Genomic DNA, 13,543 nt, shown 5'->3' on the forward strand with positions numbered 1-13,543 from the left:
GCCTCCCCTACGCATAGCCCCTCCGGGAGCGCTGTCACCTGTGGGCTCAGCCTCCAGCCTTCACAGTGTTAGATTACCAGTCGCATGGCCTTTCATCACCTTATCATCGCGCAGCAGCCCCAGGGACAGCTTACAATTCTGATTGCTTGTTCCATTTTGCAAAGGAGAAGACCAATGCACAGGGAAGAGTGAGGGTCTGCCCAGGTCACAAAAAGCTCTCAACATAGAGGGGATTCTGAGTGCTGTTTATAGTGACAAAAAGCCACTCTGATGGTCAGGGATTCTTTGCAAATACAGTAGTCCCTCCTAATTAATAGGGGATACGTTCCAAGACCCCCAGTGGATGCCTGAAACTGCAGAGAGTACCGAACCCTATATATACTATGTTTTTTTCATATATGGACTTGAGTACTCAAATTCAGATCTTCCGACTCCTGGCCCAGGGGTCTTCTCATTTCATCATGTTGTCTCACTACATGATCAGGGTGAACTCTCCACCAACTCTCAGGGTTTCCAAATCAGATGCAATCTCACTATTTGTGCAAAATGATAAGAAATGAAATAAAATGTGGTTTTTTTCTGTAGTCTATTCAAATTTCTCTCTTATTACTCTTTTTTACAATAGTATTCAAAATTTTTGTAAACTTTTGAGATTAGTATTTATATTTAGAGCAAATTTTCTTTCTAAGAGTGAAATTTGAAGTACACATTAAAGTAACTTTTACTGGTTGTGGGAGACAGTTGTCTGGGAGAAATTAACTTCAACTTTTGTCTAAATTCTAATAATTTATAAAACAGTATAAGACCTCTGCCCCCTCATCTCCCATTCCCAGACCTAGTCCTGAAGTGGTGGGGCAATCTAAAATGCCTCAGCGTATTTTCCCCACATGTGAGGTGTTCCCAGCGAGTCAGCCAGGGTGCTGAGGAAGATGAGAAGCCAAACGGCCCTGACACAGACGAATCGTCCACACCCGCCTGACTCATAGATTTGCTTTCTCCCCTTTTCCTCAAGGCTTGGGGATGTTTAAGTAAAGTTAATTGGAGTTTGTTTCTGAGTCTGTTATAATTGCATCAGTTCTGAATTTAAACAAAACCTCAGGTTCAGGGGACATAGCTTTTTACAGAGCTATTTCTCTCTACTATATGAAAACCTTCCTCCTGAACCTCCTGTTGTTCTTTACTTCCTCCCAATAGCTCCTGGATTGTTTCGTGATCCCAGTTGTGATTTTGCTCTCCTGGTTCTTCCTGCTGATCCGGTACAAGGCCGTGCACTTCATCGGCATTGTGGTCTGCATCCTGGGGATGGGCTGCATGGTGGGAGCGGACGTACTTGTGGGAAGACATCAGGGAGCAGGTGAGTCTCCGTGTGTTCACCAGGTTACTTGCCTCTGTGGGTGAGGCCAAGGCGAAACATGGAATGTTCCTGGTTGGGTGGAAAAAAGGAACCGGATCTTCCCAGTGTTTGTGTCTTCCTCATGCTTGTTCCTCAACACCTAGAACAGTGGCACAAAGCAGGTACTTAATACATGTTCCTAGAGTGAATGAAGTCAGCAACATACAGGCCTTATGCTGTTTCTACAGGAATTCAGAAATACTGAGATCGTGGTTAAAGCTGAGAGTCAGGACCCATTTGGAGATATTTTAGAGGCCAGAGCGGCCTGGCCCAGACCACCTAGCTAGAGATGGTGTCAATGGGTCGGACAACTCCTGAACCATAGACACCTTCCCCATCCCTTACCCCCCAACTTGTTCTCTCCAAAGTCAGAGTAAGACTGAGCTTTCAAACTACTTGGTGAAGGTTGGTATATAGGCCTAATGGAGATTTGAAGACTAAGATTAGGAATACTTGATATTTTTATGAGAGATAGCTAACTTTAGTTTCCTCATGCATGGTTTTTGTTTGTTTTGGAGGGACAGTTTTTGGTAATAATCAGTTAATCACCTTGTAGACCTACAATGTAAAGCTTTGAGATTTCCTCATCAAATTGCTATGAATCTTCTGAGAAGCCCTGGTCCGGGATGGTTTTCATAAGTGGAGGGGAGATGTTCGAAGTCCATGGCATTGACAACTCTGCCTTGGAGCCTATGAAGTGGTATATAATGTGGGAAGGACGCAAACAATACTTACGTCCCAGTTCTGTGCTTATCACAGGTATACCTGATCATCCACCACAGGAAGCTTCCAGGCCTTTGAGCTCACCTGAAAGGAGATGTCCTTTCTATGTTTTGCAGTAAAATCAGTGGGCCTATATGTACATTCTCTCTTTGCCACCTTACTTCAGCATTATAGACCTCCTCTGGAGACCATGTCTGCATTTACAGATGCATGGGGGAAAAGATACGCAATAAAGGCGGCTCCCGAGACTATTATAGATGTTGGAGTGTGTAAAAAGACGTAGTAAGATCAAAGAGATAACCTTCTCCATAACATTTCTACTTTTTCTTTTCTTGAAAAACTTATGGATATAAAAGGGAAGTTTAGGAAGTAACAGCATTAAGATAAAACTCAATTAAAATAGCTCCTTATTATAAAATGTATATCTTGCTCTTCAAAATATCCTCTTCCTACCATAACACATTTATTGCATCATATAGTTCATTTGTCAAAGATGTTAGATACCCATCGCAACATTTTCTTTCTATTAGACATAATTTTATATGTATTTCAAGGAACCGAAAATATTTTCAGGGAGCTAGATAAACACAATCAAATAAAAGTAACAATTTTATTGGTGTCAGGTATTTTCACATGCATTAGCTCATTTAATCCTCCTAATTATGCAAAAAAAGTATTTTTATTCTCATTTTTGCAGATGAAGAAATCAAGGCTCAGGGAAGATGAGGAACTTGTGCCAGGGCTGAATGGTGTGGCGTAGATGTGAAATCTAGCCAGTATTCTTTCTCCTACAGCACAATACTTATTTTTCCATAATTGTGACTCTTATAAGAAATATACAACTGTTACATTGTAGTAAATTAGGTTAAATGACTTTCCCAGATTTCCCATATTGGAGGGGTTTCCCCAGATCTGGAACTTTTGGTGCTAAAACCAAGAGTCCCAGGAAATCAAGGCAGTTGGTCACATTTAAAACTCAAAAATATTCAGTGAGATGGGTTCTTTCATAAATTGCATTAATAGTCTTTCAACTCTCCAGAATAGCATAATTCACTATTACATTCTTGATCTGGTAGTAAGTAGTGACTTTGAATAATCTTCCTTTTTCTCCTCCCACTGCCACACATAATCAAATATCCTTCTAAACATGGTGTTTAGTACATAGTGTTAAGTACATGGTACTTAAACAAAAATCTAATAAGTGAGACCGATTTTTGCAAAGCAATTGTGACTGGGTTGATTAGAACCAAGAAACAATCCAAAATGAGAAATGGCCCCAACGAGACAGGTGGCTCTTCCAAGGGAATGATTGATTCAGTCTTTCTAACCACCATTAATCGAATACTTAATAAGTGCCAGATGATATGTTACAAGCATTGCACATTATTTTGCATTCTTTTACTTTATTTACATTATTTTACTGTGTCCTCAAAATAACCTCATTTTAAAATAAGGAAGCTGAAGTACAGAAAGTCTCTATAGCTTGCCCAATGTTCAACAGCTAATAAGGGACAAAGATGTGATTAGAACCCGTGTCTACCTGAATTGAAACCCATTGCCACTCAAAATCTTTACCATAGGATGAATTAAGAACTTTTTAGTCAGCACGATTTTTAAAATATGTATTGAGAACTTATAATTGCCAAGATCCGTGCTTGGGAGCACACACAATATAAAGCTAAGTAAGTCACAGTCCATGCTCCTCCACTCTACTGTGTGAAAAAACAGGTAAGAGGAAGCACAGACATGGAAGTTAACAAATAACAGATGTGGAATAGAATACAGTAGGTGGCACACACAGGGAAAATGGTGTGAAAGTCAGAGAAGGAAGACAAGGCACTGGGTTGAATAGATTTCTCATAATTTCAAATGTGTCCATTTACCCAAAATTTATAAAACATAATCACTCGTTGTGGTTTCATACATACATAAATGACATAAATGGCTGGGTATAACTTTCCCCATGAACACTACACAGAAACTGGCACAGCATCTTAGGTATCTACTGCATTAACAGTACATAAAACATGGAGTAACATGTAATTTCCGGTTAACTAGATACAAATTGTTGATACAAAATATTAGTTTTAGTACTTTCTTATACTTACATCAAACACTTCATTATATAATATGGTTGGATAAAATCATGTCCACGTTAATTTAATTATATTTAGTCAACTATATTTTTATACATTCTATATGTATATGTGTATATTTTTAAATGATTTAAAAGCTGGTAAATACACTTACTAGTGAAATTTTGGTAAGTAATATTTAACATTTTTGTCATCGATAACTAGAAAATACTTCTGAACCTGCAGTTACACAAAATTGCATTATTATTAACAATAGTTATCACTGCATTGGTGAAAACTCCAAGTGTCAGAGAGTACAGTGCCTATAGTTGAAGGTCAGTTAATAGAATAGGCAATAAATGTGCAAAGTGAAGTTTGAAAAAAATTTGGTGAGACTTCATTGAAAGTATGGCCTCTTTTTAGGATTTTTAAAAGGTAGACTGATGTTCCACTAATCTCTCTTAAAATTTTTCATTATAATTTAGCTTTCCTGAATCCATTCATATAAAATTAATTTCATTAACCACACATTCTATTAAGCAGCCCTGCCACACTTCACTAGTACAACAAAAACTGTCTTTCCTAATACTGACCCACGTCATCACAAGACTCTGAAATGGCTCAAGACTCATCACAAGACTCTGAATGAAAAGTGACTGAGTTATGTTCATTATAATTTTATAATTTTAGTAATGGATATTTTTTATTTTATGGGTAATTCCTCAAATGAACTACTTAACATTAAGTTTTGTCGTTATTTTCTAGTTGACATAAAAAGGATTAGTCAGGTTGCTGAAGATGACACTCTGTCACAGAAACCTTACATTCCCCAGAATGTGCACCCAGCAACCTCCTGCGAGGTCCGTTTTCTCACTTTTGCCTCCTAGCATTCTTGCTCATCTGGCTCCCCATGCACCCAGGGAAGCTTCCAGCCCTTGCAGATCCAGATTCTCAGCTCCATTCCCTCCAGGGTGACTCCAGCAAGTTGTCCTGCCTTTCAGGATCTCTTTCCCTTTCTCTCTGATCCTTACCAGGAGTGGAAACATGCCTTAGAAAAGGTGACACCATTAAGACGGACTGTATATTCTCCCAAGGTGACCACAAAGGAATGCACGAAGAGGTCTTTCCCCAAGCTCAGCCCAGATTCTTTTATGTGAATCTACTTCTAGAAAATGCTCAGTGCTCCCAAATGAACAGTGAGAATCTGATTCTACAGTTTTATATTGTTCTTGCTAATCTGGGAATCGAAGGTTACTCAAGGCGAGTCTCCCTTAGAATGATGCTGGAGAGAGCACCCATCTTATCCCACACCTCCTGTGCCCCAGAGCTGCACGTCTGCCCAGCTCCCGTGCGCTGACCTGCACAGGACAGAGCTGGAGACTGGGTACCAGCCCACCAGTGAGGCCACCCTGACTGCTGGTCTCCACTCTCCTTCCCTCGCTTCATACTTCCTGCAGTGGAAAAAGTTTGCCTAATTATAGGAAATAGCTGCATGCAGCATTTATTAAAAATTGGACATAAACCAAAACCAACAAAAATTGAGTTTAAAATAGATATTTTTTATGAAAAAAAGAAAACTATTAATATAATGATGAATTGCATATATTTTCACTCTTAATGTTACTTACTTTAGGGGAGTTGAAAATTTCAACCCATAATCACTTTCACTCTCATTTTCTAAGCAAAGACACATTTTACTCATGGTCAAAATAAAGGTTCAACTACTTCTGTTATAGCTTCTCTCCCTGTCTAGCAGACAGTGAAAATGCAAACTGCTTCTGTTTGTTCTACACCATGTTCACTAAACTGTTGGAAAGCGCCCTGCAGCAAATATAACATATGCATGTATTAGCAGATATTCATAGACACATACCTGGACGAAGATACAAGGCTTTGTGGAGATGCTGCAATCTGGAAGGAACTGGTCCCTTTCTTAGCTAAGGAGGACTTCTGTTTGAGTAGGCAGAGGCAACCTTTTTATGTTGGACCGTTGCTGGAGCACACATAAACAAATTTTGCTAAAGCTCAGTTGGCAAGTTCTAGAACTTCTATAAAAATGTCAGAATGGAATAAGCATAGGAAGCTGATTTTGCTGGTTTCAAATTCTTGTTAGGAAAATTTTAATGAAGCCCCCTCTGTTTCTTTTTGTTTGTTTGTTTTTTTGTTTGTTTTGGTTCCTAGGGGAAAATAAGCTGGTAGGGGACCTTCTTGTCTTAGGAGGAGCCACACTCTACGGTATCTCTAATGTCTGGGAAGAATACATCATCCGAACCCTGAGCCGAGTGGAATTCCTGGGAATGATCGGACTCTTCGGGGCATTTTTCAGTGGAATTCAATTGTGAGTAAAAACAACAAGAAACTCAGACAGTAAAGACTCTTAGGGCTTATTCTTACAATTTTTTTTTTCTTTGGGGTAGAGTTGGTCACATTATTTTATAATAATCAAGGCTGGAAACCTATCATCAACCTCCCACATGAAATCTGAAAACTCAATATCTTTACTAGTAAATTTCTCCCAAACCTAAACAAGTTTATTATGACTTATTAGAAAAACATTTAATGGACTGTGAAGATAATTTACAAGAAACCATTAGAAGTACATTGATTCTCCCAAATCAGCCAGTGGGGATTTACTTAGAGAAATAGAAAAACTGAATTTAAATGCCATGATTTGATGCACTTCCAAAAAAGGGACATTCTGTTTACTAATAGTACTGCCACTAGAAAACTTAGTTTAAATTTTTATAAATTTTTTTTCATTTATTGCCCATGAATTTGCATGAGTGAATCATATTTCAAATTCATCTCTGAGAAATTTCGTGTTTCCATTTTCCTTGAACAGGTGAAGCTATAACAGCCATTCACTAAACCTCAAAAAGTCAAAAACACCAATTTTGCAATAATTCTGGCATTGCAGCATATAAATCATCACTGACTTGTGCTTCCGAAATTGTGAGAATAAGTGTCAAACAAAACATAATTTTCCATCCATAGAGACTATATATTTTAGTTTCACATTAGAGATAAAGAATGACAGTATAACCTCCAGTTTAATTGCGCCAAATCTGTTTTTACAAAGCAAGCAATTCCGATTTCACTAAATCACTTTCTACAAAGCAAGTACTTTGTAATTGTATTAGTTCAGTGCCTGTAATTACTTATGGAAGATATTTTGGCATTATCTTAAACATATATTGCAAATTGGCTCTTTCCAAGAATCCTCTAAATTTCAGGATCCTCAGACAGAACTGAAAAGCTCCATAACAAACAAGGCACAGAGATGGGAAGACTCTCAGAGGATTTATTTTTGGTTCATTTTGAAAGCATGATGGCATTTTAAAGATCCTAAATTTGGTGCTTTTGATTTGTGAAAGGAAAAGAAATTGCCTGGTTCAACTATTCGTAACCAACATTTTGTAGATGGATGGCTCATTTTATGGATTATTATTCTTGAATCCAAAAAATATATTCAGAGATCTAGCGCCCATTTGCTTCAGTTATAGCCCATTAGAGCCGACTAAGCTCTTCAGAGACACTGCTACCCAAATAATGCAAGTGGCATATGGGTGTTTTTGGCAAATGGGATACACTGAGGGCACACTGAGACCAAATAATGCTGCTGGAGTGGTGCCAACCTCATCTCCTGGTCCTCTTCCAGAGCAGTGGTTCTCAGAGTATGGCTCTCTGACCAGCAGCTTGCCATCACATGAGAACTCCTAAGATATACACACCCACGGCCCCCACCCAGATCTACAGAATCAGAATCTCTAGGCGTGGGCTTTCAGAAACTGTTTCAACATGCTCTCAAGATGGCTTTTTTGTACATTTAAGTTTGAGGACCACTGCCCTAGGGCATGCGCAATCAGAAAATTCATTAAACCTGTAAGCACAGAAATTCTCCTCGCCATTGACTTTTCCGCCAGTATCTACGCAAGAAACCAAGACTACAGGCAGACTGGGTAAGGTGAGTGGGAGGTGTGGGCTCCACCATGCCCACTGGCACACGCTAATGGCTCTAGCCACAGGGCATGAGATCCTTCAGGGGTAAGCCTTAGACTGCCTAATTAGAGCTGCCTCTGCACAGCCCAGCGGTATTTTTGAAATTCACTTGGTTGCTTCATGATTTGTATAAATCTGGTAAACGAAAAAGAGAAGAAGGACGCGTTATAATCTTGCTCATCGGGTCCACTTTCTTTCAATTTGCAGAGCGATCATGGAGCACAAGGAGCTGTTAAAGGTGCCCTGGGATTGGCAAATAGGTAAGGAGCTTGCTCACCTAAGATGCTGTTTTTAGGGAACCTGAGAAACAAGTTTGAAGAGTCACGTGGGTGGGGGTGTGGCAGGAACAATGAAAGGATTTACAACGCAAGGGACAAAAGAAAATGCAATCCCCTTGTCATTTCAGAAATTCTTGCACACCGTAAGAGATGTATGATTCATAATGTTTCCTCATTGAGCTTTTGCCCATTATCACCAAGACGCTGTTAGTGCAGATGCAGAAGTATGTTATTAGGTTCAAGACCAACCAGAAAGAAAGGATACCCTGGGGCGGTGGTGGCACATAAATGACAGCAATTGGCTCTAGCCAAGAAACACAAAACTGATGTGATCATTAAAAAGTGGCTCTTCAGAAAAAGGGGAAAAACTGAACTTAACAAAAAGACATAAATGAAAAACAATGTAATAGACATTCTAAGCCCATAAAAACCTTTTCAGAAGGGAGCGTTTTGCACATAAGAAATGGTTAATTCATCCCCACATGGACTTGGTGGAAAATACCGGGCACTGTTTGAGCTAGTTAGTAGTCATCCAGGGCACCTCAAATTCCAATGGTTTCTAAAATTACTTTTATCTAATAAAAGTAAAAAATAAGGACAAGGTTTTAAGATCCTAGGTGATGCTCTAATGATCACACAGAAAACCCTAGAATGGACTGACGTTAAATAACCTCATACCAAAAGCTATCAGCTCAGTCTCTATACAAAGAAACGCGCACAGAGCTTGGCTTATGGGGATGCTTGGAAATTGTGTGCACAGTGAATGTAAATGGGGTGAAAATACAGATGCTTCCCCACACTTGAAGCTGGCTGCTTGAGCCATCTCCAGTGTATATGAGCTTTCATGGAATTGACAGCAGCAGACAAATTCTGCTTTTATGAGCAAGGACAACAATGACATAAACTTCCCTGCACCACTTTACCTTCCCACGGCCCCAAAGCAAGGCCACTCTGCTGACATAATTCCCTCTGAAGGCACGTTGTGAGCTACAGAATTATGCATGAACCTCCCTGGGGATTATTTCTAGTGACTTCAAGCGCTGACCAGCCCTTGTGTCTGTCACAGAGTTCTGCCACTTAATTTCTCTCCATTTTTTCTATAGAATATTACAATTAAATGAAAATCAATAGACAGGCAGACGTGGGGGAAGGAGAGGAGGGCAGCTGTGAAAGGAAACCAGCTGCAGGTTACAGATGCACTTGATTTTGAGACTCTCAGAACTGGGAAAGAAAATGTTACCCATGCTGGGTAACACTTCCCACACAGTGGTCCATGAGTGTAAATTAATTTGATATTAATAGCAATCATAAAAAACAACTGGTCCTCTAATTATGTGGATGTCATGTGCATGTCCACTGAAGTTCTGTTATAATTCGGTGTTAGTTAAAATGTGTCATCAAAGGTCGTTTTATTCTGAGATCTCACATTGCCATTAAAATGCCAGTCCCCTGCAGCCCAAGATGATGAAAAATGGTGTAAAAGAAACACCTTGTGGAGCTATTCATTTAATTCCTGATTTGAAATGACTCCAAATGGTCTAGAAAGGAAATCAAATATTCATCCTTTTCTTTCTGAAACATTGATAGGATTGGGGTTGAGATTTTTTCTTTAATATACCAGGGCCACCTTGTCCTCATTACCTCACCCTGGCATGCTACAAGGTTCTATTATTTAGCTTAATTCTAGGCACATTGAATTCAGTGAATAAATGTTTATCAAGTGAATGAATAAATAAATGAATGAGAAGAGGATGACAGGAGACTTTCAGCTTGACGTTGCACTTACTTTCTGGGGAACCAGGAGATGTCATACCAGCTGCTGCGACTTGTGGACCAGAGGGGCAGGGAGACATCAGGGGGTCAACATGCTCCTAAAGTGCCCCCACACTCCCAAGAGTGCCCAGCTCTGACCTCTGTGTCTAAGTGGAGAGCTCACAGTCTTAGTGACAAGACCGGAATCTAAACTATCTTCATCTCCCACTGTAGGTCGATGCCTTTCTCTCCCTTCCTTCTCTCCACATCAGTAATCTCCGTCATAAAGGCTCTTGAACTGCTCATATGGTGGCCACTTTCGCAAAGTAAAAAGATATTCTGTTCTTATGAAGTAATTGGAATAATAAGTACATTTTATATTTTCTGGACTTGGAAGGCAATTTTTTAAACAAATTCCGAAATTTTCCTATAACATTGTCCAATTGCAAGATACAGGATAATTAAAAGCAAGAAGATAACAGATATTGTTGTTTATTTCTTTGTTTTCCTCTACTGAACAGAAAGCCTGGGTCTGGTTAGGTAATCATAAATTCAAGTAAAACATATGACCTAGTAGAGCTAAAATGTCCTCGTGGGGAGCAGGTGTGTTCAAGTCACAGTTGGAAATCTAATAAATAACTTTAACATTCCCTTATCCCATTTGCCATATTGTGTTAAAGGACATGTAAACAAACGTAAGCTGGTATGAAAGTCAAAGCAGAGGAAAGCAAAAGTGTGCTGTGGGTCAGCTAGCACGCACCTGTGAGATGCAGGCGGCTTCTTCACTTTTCATGCTGTGGGTGATGCTTGTTTTGGTTTTAGTTTTTCCTGAAGGCCAAACAGGACATTTGACCTTTCCCTGAACCCTGAAGATGGGATCATAGTACCACAGAGCAGGAAGGACCTTAAAGAAAAGAAAATTAAAAATATACCTTTTCTTTCTGTCTTTTTTTTTTTTTTTTTTTTTTTTAATGTTGAATTGGAGACCTAGGGAGTTGCGGTGATTTGACGAAGCTCATTCTGCCTGTGGAGGGAGTAATATGCCCTGTCAGAGCAAGGCGCACCAGCCTGGTGCCCTTTACAGACTTAGCCTTAGGCATATGTTCTGAGAAACCATTTTACCTAGCCTTCATGCTTAAGAATTAAAAGTAATATTTTAAAAATCTAAGATATTCAAAGGAAAGTGAAAGACAGACCACCAGTGGGATCCCAAAGAAAGTGATGAAATAAAATATACAGTATGCAGCATACACAGGCACGTACTATATATGGGTATATGTCATATAATCACATACATACATTTATATATCATATATATTATATCTGTATACATGATATCTATATGATATCTACATCTATATCTATCGATCTATATGTATATATCATATCATGTATATATCAGGGGTGCCAAAAAAATGTATACGCATGACATATTCATCGTTTGTTATCAGTATATATTGAGTATTACAATATATACAGTTTTTTCCTTTCTTAAAATGTATATACATGTTTTTGGTACCTCTGTATATCATGTATATATCATGTAAAATTAGACGCTCGTTGGAATCAAATAGGATGCTCCTTCAAAGCCGTATTTCTCTTCACGATAATTAAACAATATAGATAGATTACTGGTATTTGCTCAGAATTTAAGGCCTGATGGCCTGTGTGACCATCTGTATCCTGTGTACTCCCATCTGTTACTCCCTCTGTATGCTGCTGTTTTGCCTGATTATTCTCAGATCCATTTCTTACCCTTACTGTGCTCTGCTCTGCATTGCAGAGGCTGACTCATGCAAACTACGCTTTCCAGACTCCCTTGTCACCTGGCTTCCAGCTAGGTTTGGCCAATGAGAGGCATAGAGGGAGCTTAGAGGGTGGTAGGAAAAAATAAACCAGGGTGCTCCTCCATATTTCTCTGTTTTGGTCTCTAGAAAGGGCTAAGTGTCCATGATGCTACCTCTGCTGGCTTCCCTAACTTCTGACCTCTGGTAACATGGCCTCCCCACTAGATCTCTCTAGATCTAGGGTGTGAGTAACATACTGCCACTGCAAATTTCTCCATTGCCTCACCATCCCCATTTCCCCTATCACCCATTCAAACCCCTTTGTAACTTGTACTCCATATTAAATTTCCTCTGTTGAACCTGGTATGGACTGTGTTTCTTGACAGATACACTCTATAAGCCTATTTTCTTACGTGTATAAAGAGTGTTACAATAGTAATGACGTTATACAGTTATAGAGATTAATTAATTAATGTATATCAACTTCATGACACCTAACAAGCTCTCAATCAGTATTAGCTGACAGTATTCTTTCCAATCTCTGTAGCTTAAATCTCTTTAGTGCATGAGGACAAGAATGACTCAATTCTGTCTTCAGTAAGAGAGAAAACATTTCAATTAAGAAATGGTTATACACATACTCATACTCTGTCTATAAATGTAACTATTGCAGCCATTATGTAGTTGTCAATCAAAAAGTAATTCATTTCATTTGTTTTATTGTGTTGATTGACTGTTTGAAAACCCTACATGGATAGCAAGTGGGCCTTCAGATGTATTGCTAACATCCATTAACTAGCTAATGTCCATTTAAGAACAACAAATCAGCAAATAGTAGCCATACTGTATTCCCACGCTCCATTCAATCATTTGTTCATTTGGCTGAATATGTTTTGCTCACAAAACAGAATATTCAAGCACAAAAACCTAGTTGACTTAGCAAAGTGATTAACTGTGATGGTGTATGTATCCCACCTTCAATCCCAGAAATTTAGTTTCTGAAGGTCTAAAAATACACGTAGAATGTTAAAGTTTGAAGCATCCTGACATTGCCTGATGTGTAGAGTGAAACTATATTGTGTATCTCTTTACGTCACACCTCTCCTCTGAGCCTGCCAATTATATATTCAGCTCTCTACTAGACAAATTCTCTTGGATGAGGCCTAAGCATTGAAAACTTAACAAAAACTTAACACTTTCAAAATGTAGCTTCTCATTTTTCCTGAAAACCGGGCCCTCCCTCAATTCTCTTCGTGTCAGTAAATGGCATCACAAATCACTGAGTTTCTAAAGTAACCAGAACCTGTAAGAAACTACGGGCATCCTTGATGCCCCCCTTTCCCTCACTACCTACATCCAATCTATCACCAGGACCTGTGAGTCTTCAGAGACCCGGCCACTTCCCTTCATCTCTACCACCATTCTAAGCGAAGCCACCAGCCTCTCTTGCTTGGACTGTGATACCACACTTCTCACTGGTCTCCTCTCAGGCTTTCCTCCTCCTAATCCCTTCTGCACACAATAGCCAGTCATCTC

The 13,543-nt window shown here is 39.2% G+C and overlaps 1 protein-coding gene across 1 annotated transcript in view; it reads left to right on the plus strand.

The window, feature by feature from the left end:
* SLC35F1 (solute carrier family 35 member F1) overlaps positions 1-13,543 on the plus strand; it is a 386,453-nt gene that overhangs the window by 337,932 nt on the left and 34,978 nt on the right. The window contains exons 4-6 of the mRNA XM_033103601.1: positions 1,195-1,354; positions 6,373-6,529; positions 8,398-8,450. Coding sequence (XP_032959492.1) covers positions 1,195-1,354; positions 6,373-6,529; positions 8,398-8,450 — 370 coding nt within the window. The remainder of the gene's footprint in view (positions 1-1,194; positions 1,355-6,372; positions 6,530-8,397; positions 8,451-13,543) is intronic.

Source organism: Rhinolophus ferrumequinum, chromosome 3, assembly GCF_004115265.2.
Source record: "Rhinolophus ferrumequinum isolate MPI-CBG mRhiFer1 chromosome 3, mRhiFer1_v1.p, whole genome shotgun sequence".
NCBI classification, from domain to species: Eukaryota; Metazoa; Chordata; class Mammalia; order Chiroptera; family Rhinolophidae; genus Rhinolophus; species Rhinolophus ferrumequinum.